General features: G+C 43.7%; 1 protein-coding gene across 2 annotated transcripts; it reads left to right on the top strand.

Annotated features, from left to right (window-relative positions):
* The first annotated feature begins 12 nt into the window (after nucleotides 1-12).
* LOC115144819 (E3 ubiquitin-protein ligase rfwd3.S-like) lies at nucleotides 13-24653 on the top strand. Of its 2 annotated transcripts, none has more exons than XM_029685900.2 (13): nucleotides 13-200; nucleotides 2259-2561; nucleotides 2730-2929; nucleotides 3026-3084; nucleotides 3208-3417; nucleotides 3790-3881; nucleotides 7296-7410; nucleotides 7626-7851; nucleotides 8073-8223; nucleotides 8428-8604; nucleotides 17517-17731; nucleotides 18916-19133; nucleotides 22835-24653. In XM_029685900.2, exons 2-13 carry the CDS (start codon nucleotides 2269-2271, stop codon nucleotides 22976-22978), a joined length of 2100 nt encoding a protein of 699 aa, XP_029541760.2. In that variant the 5' UTR covers nucleotides 13-200; nucleotides 2259-2268; the 3' UTR covers nucleotides 22979-24653. The 2 variants fall into 2 exon arrangements, with proteins under 2 accessions (XP_029541760.2, XP_029541759.2); XM_029685899.2 differs by having other exon boundaries at nucleotides 2682-2929.
* Nucleotides 24654-24842: the final 189 nt, after the last annotated feature.

Below are 24842 nucleotides of genomic sequence, written 5' to 3'. Positions count from 1 at the left end.
GTTGAAACATTATGGGGCGGGCCATTGAAGACTGGCGGGGATATTCGAGCCTTCCAAATGACGACGGAGATAGCAACGGATTATAGTTACATCAAATATCATGCTTTAAGAGTAATGTAGTTTAACAATTTAGCTTGTCATGGTAACTCACGAAGTTTGACACTGTCAAGGATCGTTTTGGTAAAACGCGAATTTCCAAGGTAGGAAGAGGCGAGCTGCTAATTTACACTGCCCGGCAAGCAGCAGACTGGTCTGAGTGGAGCTAGCTATAGCTAGTTTATTAGCAAGGAGGTTATTTCCAAAGGGTAGCCACTAGCTATATATGAAAACTCCGTACTTTTTCATTGATCACATTCGAGACTCACGAAATATCCACATCGGTAATGTAACTAGCTAGCTAATGGTGATGTTTACGGTTTCAAGTAATTACAGTAGTTAGCTACTTAGCAGAGCGGCCTTCGGTTTCCGTCTCAATGTAACGTTACGGTGACTGCTAGTTCCAAAATCCCGCTTCATGTTTTGCACTTCCTAGCAGCTGGCTAGATAACTAGCTATCATTGTTATCTTGCTAACTGGCTACCTATTAACTGTACCAATGGTCACCTAACATTTACCTTACATAGCTACCTAATATATTATCGTTTACATAACTGGTCTTATCACGAACGTAACGTTAGATTGTCCATCCAATTTAGCTTGTGTTAACCATTTTTCAAGTAACGTTGCGTGGCAATTTAGTTAACTAGTTAGCGTTGCATGCAAGTTACAGTGCTTTCAGAAAGTATTCACAGCCCTTTTGTTCAAATGGATTTTGTAAACAAAAAAAAATGTTTAACGATCTACACACAATTCTTATTCAACGTGGTAGGAAAAAATATAAAAATATATACAAATTGAAATAAACACTATATTGATTAGATTAATGTTCAACCCCCTGAGTCAATACACATTGGAATCACCTTTTGCAGCGATTACAGTTGTGATTCTTTCTGGCTCAGTCTCTAAGAACTTTGTACACCTGGATTGTACAATATTTGCCCATTTATTTAAACGATCCTTAAAGCTCTGTTAAATTGGTTGTTGATTATTGCTAAAAACAGCCATTTTTAAGTCTTGCCATAGATTTTCAAGCCGACTTAAGTCAAAACTGTAACTAGGCCACTCAGGAACATTCAATGTTTTCTTGGTAAGCAACTCCACTCCAGTGAATATTTGGCCTTGTGTTTTAGGTTATTGTCCTGCTGAAAGGTGAATTTGTCTCACAGTTTCTGGTGGAATGCAAACTGAACCAAGTTTTCCTCTATGAATTTTGTAGACTTAACTCTATTCAGTTTATTGTTATGCCTTTGCCATGACTAGCTTACCCATAACATGATGCAGCTACCACCATGCTTGAAAATATGAAGAGTGATACTCGGTGATGTTTTTGTGTTGAAATTTCCCAAACATAATGCTTTGTATTTGGTGCAAAAAGTACAATTTCTTTGCCACATTTTTTGCATTATTACTTTAGTCCTGTATTGCAAACAGTATGCATGTTTTGGAATATTTGTGTTCTGTACAGGCTCCCTTCTTTTCACTGTCAATTAGGTTACTATTGTGGAGTAATCCTTGTGGCGGGCCAGGTGCATGCCTGCTGACTTCGGTCACTAGCTGTACAGAGTTTCCTCTGACACATTGGTATGGCTGGCTTCCGGGTTGAGCGAGCAGTGTGTCAATAAGCAGTGCTGCTTGGCAGGGTCGTGTTTCGGAGAACGCATGGAGCAGAGTCCATGCAATTTATTATGCGACTTGTTAAGCACATTTTTACCCCTGAACCTATTTAGGCTTGCCATAACATAAGGGTTGAATATTTAGTGACTTGACATTTCAGCTTTTCAATTTTTAGGTTTCAAAAAACACATTTCCACTTTGCCATATTATGTGTTGTGTGTAGATAAGTGACACAATCACAATTAACTACGTTTTAAATTGAGGCTGTAACTCAACAAAATGTGGGAAAAGTCAAAGGGGTGAATATTTTCTGAAGGCATTGTACATAACCTGATTTTTGTTGTCACCCTAGCTATGTGGCTCCAGGCAGCATTGCGTGCCCTACATGGGTGTATTGTACTCATTACGCAGATTCTGTTACAAACCGTTTATTTGTATTTTTTTCTGCAACAGAAACCGTTTATTCCCAATGGAAAACCTTTTACAACAAAAACAAGTTTCTATTTGATAAATTCAGGATAATAATAACAATATATTTTACGTAGTGCTTTTCAAATGGAGGCGATGGAGGTGGACTTGCAGCTGGGGGTCCCCAGGAGGGAACCAGAACCAGATGCTATGGCAGGCAATGTAGAGCCCCCTATCGTCATCCCTGACTCTGGCAGCGAAACTGAGGTTGAGGACGAGGTAGACGCGGCTCCCCTAGACCCACCACGGCTCCCGACCACCTGGGCGTTCAGTCAGAACCGAATCAGAGTGGAGGGTCAAGTTGGGCCCAGGATCAGAATGGAGGGTCATATTTTGCACAGGGTCACTACAGCAGCAGTCCGGAGGCAGCGGAGAGCCAGGTAGTTATGGTTGGACTGGAGTCACTCCCTCTAAACTGTACCGGAGACATTGTGTACTTCATTGAGTACCTATTTCACCAACTCATTTATTGTTCCTGTATTGTCTGTGTATGATAAAAGGCCAGGCGTCAGGGCGCTCTACCCCACCCAGACCTCTCTCTCTGCTAGCCGCTTCCTAGATTTCCTGCTGCGAGTCCCTGCAGCCAACCCTGACTCTGGCAATACCACAGAGTCGAGCGAGTCGGAGGATGAGGCAGACCCCACAGGGCCAGTAGACCCTCACAACCCTGACGAACCTGCTGTTCCCTCCAGCCCTGGAATGAACCCTCCTGTGGCAGCCACGCCACTGCAAGGCCCAAATCCTTCAGGTAAACCAACCTCGAGCTCAAGTCTGTTCCACGCATTGCCATTTTAGACTGTCACCTATGAGGAGTTAAATCTAACCATGTCTATCCTGTGTATAGATTCTAATGCAACCACAGAGGCTGTGAGGACAGAGACTGGAAATCAAGTGAATCCTGAGGTAAGACCACATTCATTGCCAGTGATAGGCCTAGAATCTTGGAGGGGAATAATATTTCCATGATTAGCTAGCTAGTGCAGTTTCTGTAGTACCATCGGCATGCTCTCTCGGTCCCCTTTCAAGAGTGTAACAGCCCCAGTGGCCACCAGTGGTGCGGCTCTTCGGTCGTCCCAAGGGGATGAGGGGGAGGGGGAGACCTGCTCTATCTGCTTTGAGCCCTGGACCACGTCAGGGGAGCACCGACTGGCCACCCTGCGCTGCGGACATCTCTTCGGCTACACCTGCATTAGCCGCTGGGTGAAGGGCCAGGGCCAGGGAGCCAAGTGTCCCCAGGTCAGTGTGCATGTCTGTCTGTCAGCCTCGGCATGTCTGGGGGAAGAGGAGTGGAGTTGCTCAGGAAGGTCCTGTACTCAGTATTTGCAGTCCCTCCTAGGTGACAAAAAGCTCCTTGTTCCACTGTAATGACTGGTACCAAATTGACTCTGTGCTGGAGATGGAATTTCCTCAAGCAGTCAAGCAATAATTTGAAACCCAATAAATGCCCTCTGAATTACTTCAATCTGAGAAAATACTGCCACAAACAGCTAAAATACAGTTCCATTGACTTACCATACAGACAATGATGTAATTTATTGATAAGAAAACATTCCCTCAGATTATGTCTAGTCCCTATAATGACCTTTACTGCTCTGTGCATGTCTGCAGTGCAACAAGAAGGCCAAGCGCTCTGATATCGTCCTCCTGTATGCACGCAAGCTGAGGGCTTTGGACAACACAGAGCAGGAGAATATGAAGAGGTAAGGTAGCTGAGCTCCTCTTGATTTGACCTTATTCACTGCTGTGTGTAGGGAGCGGTTGAGAGAGTGATGCACACTTTTCCACAATGCATGGGAGAGGTGGGCGGGATTTGTGTTTTTGCATTGACGTGTTTCTTGTTCTCTTGGCATTCGTCAGAGCTTTTAAACTAAATACTAAACATCTTTTGATTTGTGAATGTGTTGGCACTAGGAACTCAGGATATTACTGACGTTACTGATGTCATGTTAGTCAGGCCTTTTGATTTGAACGTATGGATTGTTTTAGTTTCGTAGGCTACCTATTTAATTTATGGATCAAACCATAGCAGTCATTCTGATCTCACTGCCAATGATCAGTGCTTTAGTTTATGTTCCTGTCCAGCGGTTCTGAATTTGAGATTCACCCGACTGTCCATGTTTTCTATGCAATAGCCTTTTGATTTGAACATTTAGGTTATTTGTTTTAATATATATATATATACAGTATCATTCAAAAGTTTGGACACCTACTCATTCCAGGGTTTTGCTTTATTTTTTATTATTTTCAACATTGTAGAATAATAGTGAAGACACCGTATGAAATAACACATGGAATCATGTAGTAAACAAAAAATTGTTAAACTAATCAAAATATATTTTATATTTGTGATTCTTCAAGTAGCCACCCTTTGCCTTGATGACAGCTTTGCACATGCTTGGCATTCTCTCAACCAGCTTCATGAGGTAGTCACCTGGAATGCATTTTAATTAACAGGTGTGCCATGTTAAAATTACATTTGTAGAATTTCTTAACTTCTTAATGCGTTTCAGCTAATCAGTTGTGACAAGGTAGGGGTGCTATACAGAAGATAATCTGGATTTGGTATTTTACCAAATAGGGCTATGTCAAGAACAGCTCAAATAAGCAAAGAGAAACAACAGTCCATTACTTTTAAGACATGAAGGTCAGTCAATCTGGAAAATTTCAACAACTTTGAAAGTTTCTTCAAGTGCTATGAGGAAACTGGCTCTCACGAGGACCACCACAGGAAAGGAAGACCCAGAGTAATCTCTGCTGCAGAGGATACGTTCATTAGTTACAGCCCAAATAAATGCATCACGGAGTTCAAGCAACAGACACATCTTAACATCAACTGTTCACAGGAGACTGTGAATCAGGCCTTCATGGTCAAATTGCTGCAAAGAAACCACTTCTAAAGGACACCAATAAGAAGAGACTTGCTTGGGCCAAGAAACACGAGCAATGGACATTAGACCGGTGGAAATCTGTCCTTTGGTCTGATTAGTCCAAATTTGAGATTCTTGGTTCCAACCACCGTGTCTTTGTGAGACACACAGTAGGTGAACGTTTGATCTCCGCATGTGTGGCTCCCACCGATAAGCATGGAGGATGAGGTGTGATGGTGTGGGGGTGCTTTGCTGGTGACACTGTCTGTGGATTTTATTTAGAATTCAAGGCACGCTTAACCAGCATGGCTACCACAGCATTCAGCATCGATACTCCATCCCATCTGGTTTGCGCTTACTCCCACTATCAGTTTTTTCCCCAACCGGTCAATGACCCAACACACCTCCAGGCTATTTGACCAAGAAGGAGAGTGATGGAGTCTTTCAAGACTATTGGAAAAGCATTACAGGTGAAGCTGGTTGAGAGAATGCCAAGTGTGCAAAGCTGTCATCAAAGCAAAGGGTGGCTAACTTGAAGAATCACAAATATAAAGTGTATTTTGATTTGTTTAACACTTTTTTTTTTTTTTTGGTTACTACATGATTCCATGTGTTATTTCATAGTTTTGATGTCTTCGTTGTTATTCTAAAATGTAGGAAATAGTACAAATAAAGAAAAACCCTGTAATGAGTAGATGTCAACGTTTGACTGGTACTGTATGTTGCAGCACTTTTGTTTCAGTAATAAATATGTTGAAATGGAACCAAATTGTCGTCGCTACACAGCTATTTTCTGCAGAAATGTTTGACCGGGTTCAAGTCCATGCTCTGGCCGGGCCACTCAAGGACATTCGGAGACTTGTCCTGAAGACACTCCTGCGTTGTCTTGGCTGTGTGCTTAGGGTTGTTATCCTGTTGGAAGTTGAACCTTCGCCCCAGTCTGAGGTCCAGAGTGCTCTGGAGCAGGTTTTCATCAAGGATCTCTCTGTACTTTTCTCCGTTCATCTTTCTTTTCTCCGTTCATCCCCACAGCATGATGCTGCCACCACCATGCTTCACTTTAGGGATGGTGCCCAGTTTCCTCCAGATGTGATGCTTGGCATTCAGGCCAAAGAGTTCAATCTTTGTTTCATCAGACCAGATAATCTTGTTTCTTGTGGTCTGAGTCTTTAGGTGCATTTTGGCCAACTCCAAGCGGGCTGTCGTGCTTTTTACTGAGGAGTAACTTCTGTCTGGCAACTCTACCATAAAGGCCTGACTGTGGTGGAGTGCTGCAGAGATAGTTGTCCTTCTGGAAGGTTCTCCCCCTCTGGAGCTCTTTCAGTGACCATCGGGTACTTGGTCACCTCCATGACAAAGGCCCTTCTCCACCGATTGCACAGTTTGGCCGGGCGGACAGCTCTGGGAAGAGTCTCGGTGGTTCCAAACTTCTTCCATTTAAGAATGATGGAGGCCATTGTGTCCTTCGGGACCTTCAATGCTGCAGACATTTTTTTGGTGCTGTTCCCCGGATCTGTGCCTCGACACACTCCTGTCTCCGCGCTCTACGGACAATTTCATTGCTTGGTTTTTGCTCTGACATGCACTGTCAACTGTGGGATCTTAGACAGGTGTGACTTTCCAAATCATGTCCAATCAATTGAATTTTGCAAAGTTGTAGAAACATCTCAAGGATGATCAATGGAAACATGATGGACCTGAGCTCAATTTCGAGTCTCATAGCAAAGGTTCTAAATTCTTATGTAAAGGTACTTTAATTATTTTTGCTTTATGGGATATTGTGTGTAGATTGATGAGGAAAACAAATAATTCAATACATTTTAGATTAAGGTTGTAACTTTTCCCACATTTTGTTACGTTAAGGGGTGTGAATACTTCCCAAGTGCACTGTGGGTCTAATGTGATAGTTTGCCTATAACCAGCCTGAGTAGGCCTGTAACTCCATTCCTTTTTTATTCAGAGCTTAGAGAATTAATCATGTTGCAAATGAGCTATTGTCAGCCTGGTTAATGCGATGCGTGTCTGTTGAATTGGGAGAAATCCACCCGCACTCAGCCCCGCCCCACCATCTCAACCAGTCAGGAGCCGCTACTGCATTGTGACCTTGGCGTACTACATACTTTTTACTATACGACGATGAGTATACCACGATGAGTGCATATTATGCCGTTTAAGGATGTAGTACACTGGTATGGGTATTCGGACACAGCCAGTGAGTCTGAATGTTTTGCTTTGTTATATGTGCAGGTCATTGGAGCAGGAGCAGTCAATGCGTAGGAATGCTGAACTAGAGTCAGCCCAGTGCCGGCTACAACTGCAGGTGATGACAGACGAATGTGGGAAACTACGCAAGCAGATACAGGTACTTTGTTCCTTTTGATGTTGTCATTGATTTATCTGTAATTCCCCCTCCCCCTTTCTCTCCCCCATCCGTTTATCAGGTAGATTAGAACAACATGCTGTAATCATTTGATATTAATCATATCTTGATTTTTCAAGGTTTTGTTGATCACATCTGGTATGCTTGAACACAGACTTCCATTGAACAGTTGGATCACTCTCTACCTTCTCTCCCAGGAGTTGAAGACGCTGATGGCTCAGCCTGGCTGTAGGCCTTCTAAGAACTCAGGGGCCTCTCTCTCTGGGCTCTCACAGAGACAGGACAGCACCCAGGGGGGCCACTACGTCTTCTCCAAGGCCGTGCTAGTGTCCCAGGCGGGGGGCTGCAGGGTGCTGTCCTACTGTGAACCCCTCAGCTGCCTGCTGGCCTCCCATCCCTCCCCACACACCACACTGGTGCCCGGTAAGACCTTTGCTCAGCTTTGATATGCTTTCAGTACGGAATAACTGTGAATTTTTGCATAGATTAGAAAATATCAGAGGGCATATTTTCAACTGTCTGAAATATTTTCCACCTCCCAAGAAGCATTTCTGAGTTTTGTAAGACATGAAAGACATTTCTTGGAATCATTTCTCTCCCTCCCTCTCTGTCTCTCTCTTCCTCTCTCTGTGTCTACCTGCCAGGCTATGGTGTGAAGAAGGTGAGTACGGTGAATCTGAAGGCATGCCAGTATGTTCCCATCCATGTTAAACAGATCAGAGGCCTGGCATTCAACAGACAAGCTGACAGCCTCCTGCTCTCTGCTGCCCTGGACAACACCATCAAACTCACCAGGTAACCACAAGAGACAGTCAGTCAGTGTCCAAGCAGAGAGATTTATCAGGACAGTTTATTTCAGAATGGTGTTGGCTCTGATGGAGAAGAACATTGCACTTGTTAAGGTAGAACATTCTTTGATTACAAGAATCAGTCAGACCTAGATTGAAAACAAAACGCTGATGGTTTAAAGGACTGTATTTATTTATTTCTCTCCTGCAGTCTAATGACCAACACAGTGGTGCAGACATACAACACGGGTAAGCCAGTGTGGAGCTGTTGCTGGTGCCTGGACAACAACAACTACGTGTACGCTGGTCTCAGTAACGGCTCTGTGCTGCTGTATGATACCAGAGACACCAGCACACATGTCCAGGAGCTGCAGCCACTACGCTCTAGGTAAGTCTGATACCCAGACCAGGGGTCATAGGTCAGCTAGTCTAATCTCAACCACAGTTTGTCCCACTACACCTACAGTTGAAGTCAGAAGATTACATACACTTAGGTTGGAGACATTAAAACTCGTTTTTTAACCGCTCGCAAATTTCTTGTTAACAATCTATAGTTTTGGCAAGTCGGTTAGGACATCTACTTTGTGCATGATGCAAGTAATTTTTCCAACAATTGTTTACAGACAGATTATTTCACTTATAATTCGCTGTATCACAATTTCTTTGGGTCAGAAGTTTACATACACTAAGTTGACTGTGCCTTTAAACAGCTTGGAAATCTTTAGGAGCAATTTCCAAACGCCTGAAGGTGCCATGTTCATCTGTACAAACAATAGTACGCAAGTATAAACACCATGGGACCACGCAGCCGTCATACCGCTCAGGAAGGAGATGCGTTTTGTCTCCTAGAGATGAATGTACTTTGGTAATGAAAGTGCAAATCAATCCCAGAACAACAGCAAAGGACCTTGTGAAGATGCTGGAGGAAACGGGTACAAAAGTATCTATATCCACAGTAAAACAAGTCCTATATCGACATAACCTGAAAGGCCGCTCAGCAAGGAAGAAGCCACTGCTCCAAAACCGCCATAAAAAAGCCAGACTACGGTTTGCAACTGCACATGGGGACAAAGATCGTACTTTTTGGAGAAATGTCCTCTGGTCTGATGAAACAAAAATAGAACTGTTTGGCCATAATGACCATCATTATGTTTGGAGGAAAAAGGGGGATGCTTGCAAGCCGAAGAACACCATCCTGACCGTGAAGCAGGGGGGTGGCAGCGCTCATGTTGTGGGGGTGCTTTGCTGCAGGAGGGACTGGTGCACTTCAGAAAATAGATGGCATTATGTGGATATATTGAAGCATCATCTCAAAACATCAGTCATAAAGTTAAAGCTTGGTGGCCAATGGATTTTCCAAATGGACAATGACTCCAAGAATACTTCCAAAGTTGTGGCAAAATGGCTTTTATTACATTTACATTTAAGTCATTTAGCAGACGCTCTTATCCAGAGCGACTTACAAATTGGTGCATTCACCTTATGACATCCAGTGGAACAGCCACTTTACAATAGTGCATCTAAATCTTTTAAGGGGGGTGAGAAGGATTACTTTATCCTATCCTAGGTATTCCTTAAAGAGGTGGGGTTTCAGGTGTCTCCGGAAGGTGGTGATTGACTCCGCTGTCCTGGCGTCGTGAGGGAGTTTGTTCCACCATTGGGGGGCCAGAGCAGCGAACAGTTTTGACTGGGCTGAGCGGGAACTGTACTTCCTCAGTGGTAGGGAGGCGAGCAGGCCAGAGGTGGATGAACGCAGTGCCCTTGTTTGGGTGTAGGGCCTGATCAGAGCCTGGAGGTACTGAGGTGCCGTTCCCCTCACAGCTCCGTAGGCAAGCACCATGGTCTTGTAGCGGATGCGAGCTTCAACTGGAAGCCAGTGGAGAGCGGAGGAGCGGGGTGACGTGAGAGAACTTGGGAAGGTTGAACACCAGACGGGCTGCGGCGTTCTGGATGAGTTGTAGGGGTTTAATGGCACAGGCAGGGAGCCCAGCCAACAGCGAGTTGCAGTAATCCAGACGGGAGATGACAAGTGCCTGGATTAGGACCTGCGCCGCTTCCTGTGTGAGGCAGGGTCGTACTCTGCGGATGTTGTAGAGCATGAACCTACAGGAACGGGCCACCGCCTTGATGTTATTTGAGAACGACAGGGTGTTGTCAGGATCACGCCAAGGTTCTTGGCGCTCTGGGAGGAGGACACAATGGAGTTGTCAACCGTGATGGCGAGATCATGGAACGGGCAGTCCTTCCCGGGAGGAAGAGCAGCTCCGTCTTGCCGAGGTTCAGCTTGAGGTGGTGATCCGTCATCCACACTGATATGTCTGCCAGACATGCAGAGATGCGATTCGCCACCTGGTCATCAGAAGGGGAAAGGAGAAGATTAATTGTGTGTCGTCTGCATCGCAATGATAGGAGAGACCATGTGAGGTTATGACAGAGCCAAGTGACTTGGTGTATAGCGAGAATAGGAGAGGGCCTAGAACAGAGCCCTGGGGGACACCAGTGGTGAGAGCACGTGGTGAGGAGACGGATTCTCGCCACGCCACCTGGTAGGAGCGACCTGTCAGGTAGGACGCAATCAAGCGTGGGCCACGCCGGAGATGCCCAACTCGGAGAGGGTGGAGAGGAGGATCTGATGGTTCACAGTATCGAAGGCAGCCGATAGGTCTAGAAGGATGAGAGCAGAGGAGAGAGAGTTAGCTTTAGCAGTGCGGAGCGCCTCCGTGATACAGAGAAGAGCAGTCTCAGTTGAATGACTAGTCTTGAAACCTGACTGATATGGATCAAGAAGGTCATTCTGAGAGAGATAGCGGGAGAGCTGGCCAAGGACGGCACGTTCAAGAGTTTTGGAGAGAAAAGAAAGAAGGGATACTGGTCTGTAGTTGTTGACATCGGAGGGATCGAGTGTAGGTTTTTTCAGAAGGGGTGCAACTCTCGCACTCTTGAAGACGGAAGGGACGTAGCCAGCGGTCAGGGATGAGTTGATGAGCGAGGTGAGGTAAGGGAGAAGGTCTCCGGAAATGGTCTGGAGAAGAGAGGAGGGGATAGGGTCAAGCGGGCAGGTTGTTGGGCGGCCGGCCGTCACAAGACGCGAGATGTCATCTGGGAGAGAGGGGAGAAAGAGGTCAGAGCACAGGGTAGGGCAGTGTGAGCAGAACCAGCGGTGTCGTTTGACTTAGCAAACGAGGATCGGATGTCGTCGACCTTCTTTTCAAAATGGTTGACGAAGTCATCTGCAGAGAGGGAGGGGGGGAGGGGGAGGAGGATTCAGGAGGGAGGAGGATTCAGGAGGGAGGAGGATTCAGGAGGGAGGAGGATTCAGGAGGGAGGAGGATTCAGGAGGGAGGAGGATTCAGGAGGGAGGAGAAGGTGGCAAAGAGCTTCCTAGGGTTAGAGGCAGATGCTTGGAATTTAGAGTGGTAGAAAGTGGCTTTAGCAGCAGAGACAGAAGAGAAAAATGTAGAGAGGAGGGAGTGAAAGGATGCCAGGTCCGCAGGGAGGCGAGTTTTCCTCCATTTCCGCTCGGCTGCCCGGAGCCCTGTTCTGTGAGCTCGCAATGAGTCGTCGAGCCACGGAGCGGGAGGGGAGGACCGAGCCGGCCTGGAGGATAGGGGACATAGAGAGTCAAAGGATGCAGAAAGGGAGGAGAGGAGGGTTGAGGAGGCAGAATCAGGAGATAGGTTGGAGAAGGTTTGAGCAGAGGGAAGAGATGATAGGATGGAAGAGGAGAGAGTAGCGGGGGAGAGAGAGCGAAGGTTGGGACGGCGCGATACCATCCAGTAGGGGCAGTGTGGGAAGTGTTGGATGAGAGCGAGAGGGAAAAGGATACAAGGTAGTGGTCGGAGACTTGGAGGGGAGTTGCAATGAGGTTAGTGGAAGAACAGCATCTAGTAAAGATGAGGTCGGCGTATTGCCTGCCTTGTGAGTAGGGGGGAAGGTGAGAGGGTGAGGTCAAAAGAGGAGAGGAGTGGAAAGAAGGAGGCAGAGAGGAATGAGTCAAAGGTAGACGTGGGGAGGTTAAAGTTGCCCAGAACTGTGAGAGGTGAGCCGTCCTCAGGAAAGGAGCTTATCAAGGCATCAAGCTCATTGATGAACTCTCCGAGGGAACCTGCAGGGCGATAAATGATAAGGATGTTAAGCTTGAAAGGGCTGGTAACTGTGACAGCATGGAATTCAAAGGAGGCGATAGACAGATGGGTAAGGGGAGAAAGAGAGAATGACCACTTGGGAGAGATGAGGATCCCGGTGCCACCACCCCGCTGACCAGAAGCTCTCGGGGTGTGCGAGAACACGTGGGCGGACGAAGAGAGAGCAGTAGGAGTAGCAGTGTTATCTGTGGTAATCCATGTTTCCGTCAGTGCCAAGAAGTCGAGGGACTGGAGGGAGGCATAGGCTGAGATGAACTCTGCCTTGTTGGCCGCAGATCGGCAGTTCCAGAGGCTACCGGAGACCTGGAACTCCACGTGGGTCGTGCGCGCTGGGACCACCAGATTAGGGTGGCCGCGGCCACGCGGTGTGGAGCGTTTGTATGGTCTGTGCAGAGAGGAGAGAACAGGGATAGACAGACACATAGTTGACAGGCTACAGAAGAGGCTACGCTAATGCAAAGGAGATTGGAATGACAAGTGGACTACACGTCTCGAATGTTCAGAAAGTTAAGCTTACGTAGCAAGAATCTTATTGACTAAAATGATTAAAATGATACAGTACTGCTGAAGTAGGCTAGCTGGCAGTGGCTGCGTTGTTGACTTTGTAGGCTAGCTGGCAGTGGCTGCGTTGTTGACACTACACTAATCAAGTCGTTCCGTTGAGTGTAATAGTTTCTACAGTGCTGCTATTCGGGGCTAGCTGGCTAGCTAGCAGTGTTGATTACGTTACGTTGCGTTAAAAGAACGACAATAGCTGGCTAGCTAACCTAGAAAATCACTCTAGACTACACAATTATCTTTGATACAAAGACGGCTATGTAGCTAGCTATGTAGCTTGCTACGATCAAACAAATCAAACCGTTGTACTGTAATGAAATGAAATGAAAATGTGATACTACCTGTGGAGCGAAGCGGAATGCGACCGGGTTGTTGAGTGCGGAAGTTCTATTTGGTAGACGTTGGCTAGCTGTTGGCTAGCTAGCAGTGTCTCCTACGTTAAGGACGACTAATAGCTGGCTAGCTAACCTCGGTAAATTAAGATAATCACTCTAAAACTACACACTCTAAACTACACAATTATCTTGGATACGAAGACAGCAAAGACAACTATGTAGCTAGCTAACACTACACTAATCAAGTCGTTCAGTTGAGTGTAATAGTTTCTACAGTGCTGCTATTCGGTAGACGGTGGACGTTTGCTAGCTGGCTAGCTGCTGGGCAGATAGCAGTGTAGACTACGTTAGGACGACGAAATACGATAATTACGCAATTATCTTTGATACAATGACGGCTATGTAGCTAGCTAAGAAGAAATTGCTAAGATTAGACAAATCAAACCGTTGTACTATAATGAAATGTAATGAAATACTACCTGCGGACCGAAGTGCGGATGCGACCGCTCGCTCCAACCCGGAAGTGTTGGAGCGAGCGGACAACAAAGTCAAGGTATTGGAGTGGCCATCACAAAGCCCTGACCTCAATCCTATAGAAAATTTGTGGGCTGAACTGAAAAAGTGTGTGCAAGCAAGGAGGCCTACAAACCTGACTTAGTTACACCAGCTCTGTCAGGAGGAATGGGCCAAAATTCACCCAACTTGTGGAAGGCTACCTGAAACGTTTGACCCAAGTTAAACAATTTAAAGGCAATGCTACCAAATACTTAATGAGTGTATGTAAACTTCTGACCCACTGGGAATGTGATGATAGAAATAAAAGCTGAAATAAACCATTCTCTACTATTATTCTAACATTTCACATTCTTAAAATCAAGTGGTGATCCTAACTGACCTAAGACTGGGATTTTTTATTAGGATTAAATGTCAGGAATTGTGGAAAACTGAGTTTAAATGTATTTGGCTAAGGTTGTATGTAAACTTCTGACTTCAACTGTATCTATATTAGGGGTCGACCGATGAATTTTCAACGCCGATACCGATTATTGGAGAACCAAAAAAAAAGCCGATACCGATTAATCGGCCGATTTTTAAAAATATTTAATAATAATAATATTTTTTAAATTTAAAAATTATATATATATATTTGTAATAATGACAATTACAACTATACTGAATGAACACTTACTTTAACTTAATATAATACATCAATAAAATATATTAAGCCTCAAATAAATAATGAAACATGTTCAATTTAGTTTAAATAATGCAAAAACAAAGTGTTGGAGAAGAAAGTAAAAGTGCGATACGTGCCATGTAAGAAAGCTAACGTTTAAGTTCCTTGCTCAGAACATATGAAAGCTGGTGGTTCCTTTTTAACATGAGTCTTCAATATTCCCAGGTAAGAACATTTAGGTTGTAGTTGTTATAGGAATTATAGGACTATTTCTCTCTATACGATTTGTATTTCATATACCTTTGACTATTGGATGTTCTTATAGGCACTTTAGTATTGCCAGTGTAACAGTATAGCTTCCGTCCCTCTCCTCGCCCCTACCTGGGCTCGAATCAGGAACACATCGACAACAGCCACCCTCGAAGCAGCGTTACCCATCGCTCCAAAAAATCCACGGCCCTTGCAGAGCAAGGGGAACAACTACTCCGTCTCAGAGCGAGTGACATTTGAAACAGAATTAGCGCGCACCCCGCTAACTAGCTAACTAATGAATGCTTACGAGCCTGCTGGTGCCTACCATCGCTCAGTCAGACTGCACTATCAAATCATAGATTTAATTATAACATAACACACAGAAATACCGGCATATGTCATTAATATGGTTGAATCCGGAAACTATCATCTTGAAAACAAGATGTTTATTCTTTCAGTGAAATACAGAACCTTTCCGAATTTTATCTAATGGGTGGCATCCATAAGTCTCAACATTCCTGTTACATTTCACAACCTTCAATGTTATGCCATAATTACGTAAAATTCTGGCAAATTAGGCAGCCCAAACTGTTGCATGTACACCGACTCTGCGTGCAATGAAAGCAAGAGAAGTGACACAATTTCACCTGGTTAATATTGCCTGCTAACCTGGATTTCTTTTCGCTAAATATGCAGGTTTAAAAATACATACGTCTGTGTATTGATTTTAAGGAAGGCATTGATGTTTATGGTTAGGTACACGTTGGCGCAACGACAGTCCTTTTTCGCGAATGCGCCCCGCATCGATTATATGCAACAGGACACGCTAGATAAACTACTAATATCATCAACCATGTGTAGTAAACTAGTGATTATGATTGATTGTTTTTTATAAGATAAGTTTAATGCTAGCAAGCAACTTACCTTGGCTTCTTACTGCATTCGCGTAACAGGCAGGCTCCTCGTGAGGCAGGTGGTTAGAGCATTGGATTAGTTAACCGTAAGGTTGCAAGATTGAATCCCCCGAGCTGACAAGGTAAAAATCTGTCGTTCTGCCCCTGAACAAGGCAGTTAACCCACAGTTCTTAGGTTGTCATTGAAAATAAGAATGTGTTCTTAACGGACTTACATAGTTAAATAAAGGTGTAAAAAACAATCGTCGTCCAAAAATAACGATTTCCGATTGTTGTGAAAACTTGAAATCGGCCCTAATTAATCAGCCATTCAGCCATTCCGATTAATCAGTCGACCTCTAATCTATATATCCTACAGTGCCTTCAAAAAGTGTTCTTCCCTTGGACTTTTTCACATTGTGTTGTGGTATTGCCTGTATTTAAAATGGATTACATTTAGATTTTGCCACTAGCCTACATGCAACACCCCATAATGTGAAAGTGGAATTATGTTTTTGAATAATTTTTTACAAATGAATGAAAAGTTGAAATGTCTAGAGTCAATAAGTATTCAACCCCTTTTTTTATTGCAAGACTAAATATGTTCAGGAGTAAAAATTTGCTTCACAAGTTGCGTGGACTCAATAATAGTGTTTGATTGACTACTTCGTCTCTGCACCCTACACATTCAAAAGACCGGAGGTTTTCCAATGCCTTTGCTAAGAAGGGAACCTCTTGGTAGATGGGTTAAAAGGAATAGCAGACATCGATTATCCCTATGAGCATGGTGATGGTATTAATGACACTTTGGGTGGTGTATCAATACACCAACTCAATACAAAGATACAGGTATCCTTCCTAACTGTTGCCAGGGAGGAAGGAAACTGCTTAGCAATTTCACCATGAGGCCAATGGTGACTTTAAAACCATTAGAGTTTAATGGCTGTGATGGGAGAAAAGGAGGATGGATCAACAACGTGGTAGTTACTCCACAACACTAACCTAATTGACAGAGCGAAAAGGAAGAAGCCTGTACAGAATAACATTTTTCCAAAATATTACTTATGTTTGCAACAAGTCACTAAAGTAATTCTGTAATTGTTATTTTTGGGGCAAATCCAATACATTACCGAGTACCACTCTCCATATTTTCAAGCATGTTGGTGGCTGCATCATGTTACGGGTATGTTTGAAATCGTTAAAGACTGGGGAGTTTTTCAGGATAAAAAAGAAACATAATGGAGCTAAGCACAGGCAAAGTCCTACAGGAAAACCTGGATGTCTGCTTTCCACCAGAATTTATGTTTCAGCAGGACAATAACCTACAACACAAGGGCCAAATACACGCACTGGAGTTGCTTATCAAAAAGACAGTGAATGTTCCTGAGTGGTCGAGTTAATTGATTTTAAAATCTGTCGACTTGAAAATGGTTGTCGAGGAATGATCAACAATCCAGGTGTGCAAAGCTCCAAGATACTTACTCAGAAAGACTCAGAAAGCTGTAATCGCTGCCAAAGGGGCTTCTACAGTGTTGACTCAGGGGTGTGAATACTTATGTAAATGAGATTTCTGGATTTCATTTTCAATACATTTGAGAGAATCTAAAAACATGTTTTCACTTTGTCATAATGGGGTATTGTGTGTAGATGGGTGAGGGAAAATTCAAAATGGATTTAAAATATTTTAGGCTGCAACACAACAGAATGTGGATTAAGTCAGTGGGTATGAGTACTTTCTGAAGTCACTGTAGCTAGGGCCCAGAGGTTTTCCTCAGGACCACAGGATCTGACCAGAAAAAGTTAGATTGGTATTTTATTTTCAGCTGTTGGGTTTTGCTACTCATTCTCAAAGATGGTTAAATGTTATATGTACATGGTGTGTGAAATGTTATTCACATGGTGTAACACAAGGCCAAACCATGACCTCTGGCTCCTCCCAGGTGTCCCGTGGCCTCACTGTCCTACGTGCCTCGCGCCTCCTCCAGCTCGTTCCCGTGCGGCGGCCTCATCGCAGGTTCTCTGGAGGGGGCCTGCTTCTGGGAGCAGGTGGACGGCACCACTTACAGACCCCACATTTTGCCCCTGGAGACAGGAGGCTGCACAGACATCCAGGTGGAGCCAGAGAGCAGACACTGTCTGGTCACCTACAGACCAGGTGAGAGACAATGAAGCACTGTCTGTAGTAAAGAGAAGGAGCTAAAGTGTGTCATCATAACGTTTTACTGTGTTCAGCTCTTCTCTACTCGGAGCTAATCGAACACGAAGTGCTAGCAGAATCTGTGTGTGGTTAGGTTTCCATCCAATTGGCAACAGATGTACATGTGAATATTCAAAAATATGCATAAAAACAATATGGGCACCAGAGATTTTTTTTTGTTGGTTATAAAAGGTTGTGTGTGATGAAGTAGTGTACAACTTTTGCAGTTTAATTCCCATGTTCCAAATAGGAAATACTATTTTTCATTGCATTTTCAAAAATGTTTGCGTTATATAGCGAATGTGCCCACTCTGGTCTTGGCACGTGCTCTAGCCAACAGCGTGCGGATACACTGCGAGTATAGCCTACTACATGATGAGATTATTATAGACAAAAGAGCAAGATTATTTTTATTTGTCAAACGGCAGCCATCATCATCATGTCACCAGAATAAGACCCTGGATATTTATTGGGAAGCAGCATCAAGCTCATCACCGTGCACTTTCACCACCCTGTTATGTTCATCGTAACTTATATTATCTGTAACCTAAAATTGCATGGTTTCCTGAGTTGTAGTGGGAGGACCACACACCATATCATCGCGTTACTCCAAGTTTACTCTGATATGATGGTTATTATATCAATATGTCGCATAAGTGTTTTCACAGCCATTTCTCACAATTAATTTTACCGGCACAAAAAGATCCCACCATGTCGAATGAACAAATTATATGTTGGCATTTATAAAATTGTACTGAAACTTCCTGTTTCCATCACAGCTGATGTGATTTTTAAAAAAGTATATATATATATATATATATATATATATATATATATATATATATATATATATATATACACACAGTGACTTTACTTAACTGTGGATAAAAATGTGTGTTAAAAATAAAATATTTTGTCTGATTACAATTCTGCTTGATACTGCTGCCAGAGTCTTTGTTGGATACACGAAATCTGCCCACTCTCATTGTAGTTCTGGCTGCAGGATTGATTCTAATATCTCTAAGCTCGGCATGAACTAAAGCCTGAATTCCCCAGTAGCTCTCTAGGACCGGGGTCGGTGTTGACCACTAGCACCAGTATTTTGACTGACAGTCTCTGTGTTTGACCCCATGTGACCCCAGGGCGCTCCAACCCGTCTCTGCGTTGTGTTCTGATGGAGCTGAACAGGACTCTACAGCAGGATGCGGCCCAGGAGCCCTTGTGTTCCTGCTACCCTGTCCAGACCTTCAGCGCCGGCTCCTCATGCAAAGTGCTCACCAAGAACGCTGTGTTCAGAAGCCCAGCCGGGGAGGGCTCCACTTTGGTCTGTGCCGGGGACGAGTCCACTAACTCCACCATGGTGTGTGTGTGTGTGTGTGTGTGTGTGTACACGTATACAATGGTGAGCATTGACTGGCAATGATTTAAATTCTGTGTATCACTTGTGTACAGAATCGTGGGCATTGGCAATAATAATTGTTTTGTGAACATCTGTATGCAGCACTGAAAACAGGGTCAAGGAAATCATGGTCCGCTGTGGAGACAGGGAGCACATTGTGTCAGTCATTACAGATAGAGCCCTAAACTTTCACCCACTGCTGCGATTAGGGAAGAATCAATGGTTCAACTGTTTTGTAGTTGAAAGAACTCAATAATACTGAGAGGCATATGACTCTGATTTGAGGCAGTTTGGAGATAGTTTGAAAAATACGAAACGGCATCAAATCAAATGTAATTGGTCACATACACATGGTTAGCAGATGTTAATGGTCACATACACATAGTTAGCAGATGTTAATGGTCACATACACATGGTTAGCAGATGTTAATGGTCACATACACATGGTTAGCAGATGTTAATGGTCACATACACATGGTTAGCAGATGTTAATGGTCACATACACATGGTTGATGTTAATGGTCACATACACAGATGTTAATGGTCACATACACATGGTTAGCAGATGTTAATGGTCACATACACATGGTTAGCAGATGTTATTGGTCACATACACATGGTTAGCAGATGTTATTGGTCACATACACATGGTTAGCAGATGTTAATGCGAGTATAGCAAAATGCTTGTGCTTCTAGTTCCGACAGTGCAGTAATAACCAACGAGTAACCTAACAATTCCACAACTACTACCTTATATACACACAAGTGTAAAGGGATAAAGAATATGTATATAAAGATATATGAATGAGTGATGGTACAGAACGGCATAGGCAAGATGCAGTAAATGGTATAGAGTACAGTATATACATATGAGATGAGTATGTAAACAAAGTGGCATAGTTTAAAGTGGCTAGTGATACATGTATTACATAAAGATGGCAAGATGCAGTAGATGCAGCAGTTTAAATGAGTACGGTATATACATATGAGATGAGTAATGTAGGGTATTTAAACATTTTATTAAGTGGCATTGTTTAAAGTGGCTAGTGATACATTTTTACATCAATTTCCATCAATTCACTTATTAAAGTGGCTGGAGTTGAGTCAGTATGTTGGCAGCAGCCACTCAATGTTAGTGGTGGCTGTTTAACAGTCTGATGGCCTTGAGATAGAAGCTGTTTTTCAGTCTCTCGGTCCCTGCTTTGATGCACCTGTACTGACCCCGCCTTCTGGATGATAGCGGGGTGAACAGGCAGTGGCTCGGATGGTTGTTGTCCTTGATGGTCTTTATGGCCTTCCTGTGACATCGGGTGGTGTAGGTGTCCTGGAGGGCAGGTAGTTTGCCCCCGGTGATGCGTTGTGCAGACCTCACTACCCTCTGGAGAGCCTCGCGGTTGTGGGCGGAGCAGTTGCCATACCAGATGGTGATACAGCCCGACAGGATTCTCTCGATTGTGCATCTGTAGAAGTTTGTGAGTGCTTTTGGTAACAAGCCGAATTTCTTCAGCCTATTGAGGTTGAAGAGGCGCTACTGCGCCTTCTTCACAACACTGTCTGTGTGGGTGGACCAATTCAGTTTGTCCGTGATGTGTACGCCGAGGAACATAACTTTCCACCTTCTCCACCACTGTACCGTCGATGTGGATAGGGGGGTGCTCCCTCTGCTGTTTCCTGAAGTCCACAATCATCTCCTTTGTTTTGTTGACGTTGAGTGTGAGGTTATTTTCCTGACACCACACTCCGAGTGCCGTTACCTCCTCCCTGTAGGCCGTCTCGTCGTTGTTGGTAATCAAGCCTACCACTGTAGTGTCGTCCGCAAACTTGATGATTGAGTTGGAGGCGTGCATGGCCATGCAGTCGTGGGTGAACAGGGAGTACAGGAGAGGGCTCTGAACGCACCCTTGTGGGGCCCCAGTGTTGAGGATCAGCGGGGTGGAGGTGTCGTTACCTACCCTCGCCACCTGGGGGCGGCCCATCTGGACATCCAGTACCCAGTTGCACAGGGCGGGGTCGACACCCAGGGTCTCGAGCTTGATGATGAGTTTGGAGGGTACTATGGCGTTAAATGCTGAGCTGTAGTCGATGAACAGCATTCTCACATAGGTATTCCTCTTGTCCAGATGGGTTAGGGCCTTGTGCAGTGTGATTGCGTCGTCTGTGGACCTATTGGGGCGGTAAGCAAATTGGAGTGGGTCTAGGGTGTCAGGTAGGGTGGAGGTGATATGGTCCTTGACTAGTCTCTCAAAGCACTTCATGATGACGGAAGTGAGTGCTACAGGGTGGTAGTCGTTTAGCTCAGTTACCTTAGCTTTCTTGGGAACAGGAACAATGGTGGCCCTCTTGAAGCATGTGGGAACAGCAGACTGGGATAAGGAGAGATTGAATATGTCCGAAAACACACCAGCCAGCTGGTCTGGGCATGCGCTGGGGATGCCGTCTGCGAGGGTTAACTTCTTATGACTGCAATCCCGTTAACGGGAGCGATATGACAACAGCCAGTCAAAGTGTAGGGCGCCATTTTCAAAACATCAAAATCTCAAAACATTCCTCAAACATACATGAATTTCATATCATTGTAAAGCTATTCTTGTTGTTAATCCCACCAGTGTCCGATCTCAAATATGCTTTACAGCAGAAGCACCACAAACGATTGTTAGGTCACCACATATAGCCACAGAAAAACACAGCCATTTTTTTCCCCCAGCCAAAGAGAGGAGTTTCAAAAAGCAGAAGAGATCAAAATTAATCACTAACCTTTCATGATCTTCATCAGATGACACTAATAGGACTTCTTGTTATACAATACATGTATGTTTTGTTTGATACGGTTCATATTTATCAAAATATGAGTTTACATTGGCGCGTTACATTCACTAGTTCCAAAAACATCCAGTGATTTTGCATAGCCACATCATTCAACAGATATACTCATCATAAATGTAGATGATAATACAAGTTATACACATGGAATTATAGATATACCTCTCCTTAATGCAACCGCTGTGTCTAATTTCAAAAAAACTTTACGGAATAAGCCAGCCATGCAATAATCTGAGATAGCGCTCAGAAACATTTGTCACAATAGCCGCCATGTTGACGTCAACATAAACAAGAAATTACATGATAAATATTCCCTTACCTTTGATCTACATCAGAAAGCACTCCAGGAATCCCAAGTCCACAATCAATGTTTATTTTGTTTGAAAATGTCCTTTATGTCCAAATACCTTCTTTTGTTAGCGCGTTTGGTATACATATCCAAACACTCATTCTGGTCAGCGTTACATCGGACAGAAACTTCAAAAGGTTATATTACAGGTCGATGAAAAATGTCAAACTATGTATATATACGGCTGTGAATATAATTGAAGAGAATTCCCTTGGTAGATAATGCGGTCGACATTTGATTGTGAAGGACTTGAGTTCCTGTATGTTGTTATGATCACACCACGTCTCGTAAATCATAAGGCATACGCCCCGCCCCTCTTCTTACCAGAAAGATGCTTGTGTCTGTCGGCACGAAGCGTGAAGAAACCAGCTGGCTGCACCGACTCCGTTAGCGTCTCTCGAGTGAGCCATGTTTCCGCGAAGCAAAGAACGTGAGTCTCTGATCAAGAGCTTCACATTGATCTGTTGATTCTAATCATGTAATTTTGTTCCAGGTGTGGGATGCAGGGAGTGGATCCCTGATTCAGAAGTTGCCTGCTGACCTCCCAGTGTTGGACATCTGCCCGTTTGAGGTGAATCAGGGCAGTTACCTGGCCTCGCTCACTGAGAAGATGCTCAAAATCTACAAGTGGGAATAAGGAGAGATTATGGAAAACACACACCACCAGCATAGAGCATGTATGAGTAGCGCAGCTGCTGCACTGTATAAATGGCATCCATTTAAAACAGCTTTTTCTTAGACTACAGAGGAGCCTTTGTTGGGTTTGCTTTGCAGTGGAGGGACTGGAGAGATATCACACTGCTGCAATGTTATCAACAAACTGATAGCTGGAGTGGCAGTACAGATACACCACTGTCCTAAATGTTTACATTTGAGGATAATTGAAAACGTCCCATCAAAATGAACCAAAATGACACAACAGATATAGTACAGCAAGACTAGGGTTTCCTACCCACTCACCACTACCCAGTGTTTTGCTCTGTAGCTTTTCCTCTGGATGTGAAGATGAATCTGTTTTTGTCAGCCATGCTGCTGATGTTTGTTTTAATTTCGCAATGTGTTTCTTCACTGGGCCATGTTCAGTTGCCAAACGTTCTTGAACGTTGCAGATAGAAATTCCATGAATAGAACCGATGTGAGTCCTTACTGTACATATCAGAGGCATGTTTGAGCTACATTGCCTATTTCTATCTGAATGTTCCAAAATGTTTAATCCTGCTGAATGTGCTCCTGGTCTTAGGCTGTGTTCACACAGGCAGCCCAATTGTGGGGCACGTTCAACAGGATTGAATGTTTTGGAACATTTAGATAGGAAAGCAATGTAGATAAAACATGTCTCTCTGATATGTAGAATAAGGAATGCAATCGGCTCTTCATTACATTTTCTATCTGCAACGTTCAAGAACGTTTGGCAACTGAACATGGTCCTAATCTTTGTTCCACTAATTGGTCAAAAGTCCAATCACTTCAGATCTTTTCATATCTTTTTCAGAGCTGATCTGGTTGGTCAAAAGACACATTTAGTGAAGAAAATATCAGAAATGGGCTGCCTGTCCAAACGCAACCTTTGAGATGGATCCATACATTTCCTGTATTCTGATTCAAGCCTGATCAGCAGGCTTTTTCAAAAATCTTAATGTACTAAAACTGATTTGCTTATTTTAGATCCAGAGGAAATTATATATACATGTATGTTTTATACCAAATGTTTATACTATTTCAAATGTAATAAAATATAAATAATTGGTTATTGTTCATTCTGATGTTGGTTGGGGTGATATCCAGATTGTCTTAACTTTATACTGACCATGTGCCATTCCAGGATAGTTTGTAATACTGACACTGAACACAAGGGGCGCTATTTTCAAACCCCACTGATGCGCTGTAATACAAAGGTTAGCAATGCTAACAAGTACACGTAAAATACCATAGAAAATACTAACAACCGTATTGTGAACATTTTGTACAGTTTCTGACCTAAACTATACAAGTAACTAAAAATGCTACACACACAAAACAGACTGACTTAATAGTCATAAGATATTTAGTTGTGAGTTCCATATGTAAGTACATCATCATGCTGCACAACAGTGAGTGACACTCAAGGCTCTGGTCTCATTGTGTGCTTGTAAACAAACACGTGACTGGGTACTGTGAACTTCATAGTAATGTGACTGGTGAGATGAAGAATGCAATGTTCTTAATCTCCTAACATTGCACAAATTGACTGCAGGTATGTACTTAAAAATATTCACATTTATTAAAACATGTAACTGTTTTGATGGTATTAAAAAAACCTCATGTGGCTTTTTCCCTGTTGTACTGTGTATATACAGTGTACTGCCCAATCCTATCCTGGTGTGTGATTCATACTGCAGATTGCTAACTGCAAACGGTTAGCTAGCTCGCTATTTTCATAAATCATTTTTTAAATAATAAACATTGTCTGCAACAATGAGCATTGTCTATAGTGCTCTTTTAAAGATCAGTAATCAATGATT

Source organism: Oncorhynchus nerka, linkage group LG17 (genome assembly GCF_034236695.1).
Source record: "Oncorhynchus nerka isolate Pitt River linkage group LG17, Oner_Uvic_2.0, whole genome shotgun sequence".
NCBI lineage: Eukaryota > Metazoa > Chordata > Actinopteri > Salmoniformes > Salmonidae > Oncorhynchus > Oncorhynchus nerka.
This window is presented reverse-complemented; position numbering and strand designations above follow the sequence as displayed.

What these genes read in the sequence shown, in the direction of transcription:
- LOC115144819 (XM_029685899.2), top strand. Translation starts at nt 2,269, where the DNA reads ATGGAGGCGATGGAGGTGGACTTGCAGCTGGGGGTCCCCAGGAGGGAA. An exon ending in AACACCATCAAACTCACCAG is followed by an intron (nt 8,224 to 8,427) that starts GTAACCACAAGA and finishes TCTCTCCTGCAG; the next exon opens with TCTAATGACCAACACAGTGG. An exon ending in AGTCCACTAACTCCACCATG is followed by an intron (nt 19,134 to 22,834) that starts GTGTGTGTGTGT and finishes ATTTTGTTCCAG; the next exon opens with GTGTGGGATGCAGGGAGTGG.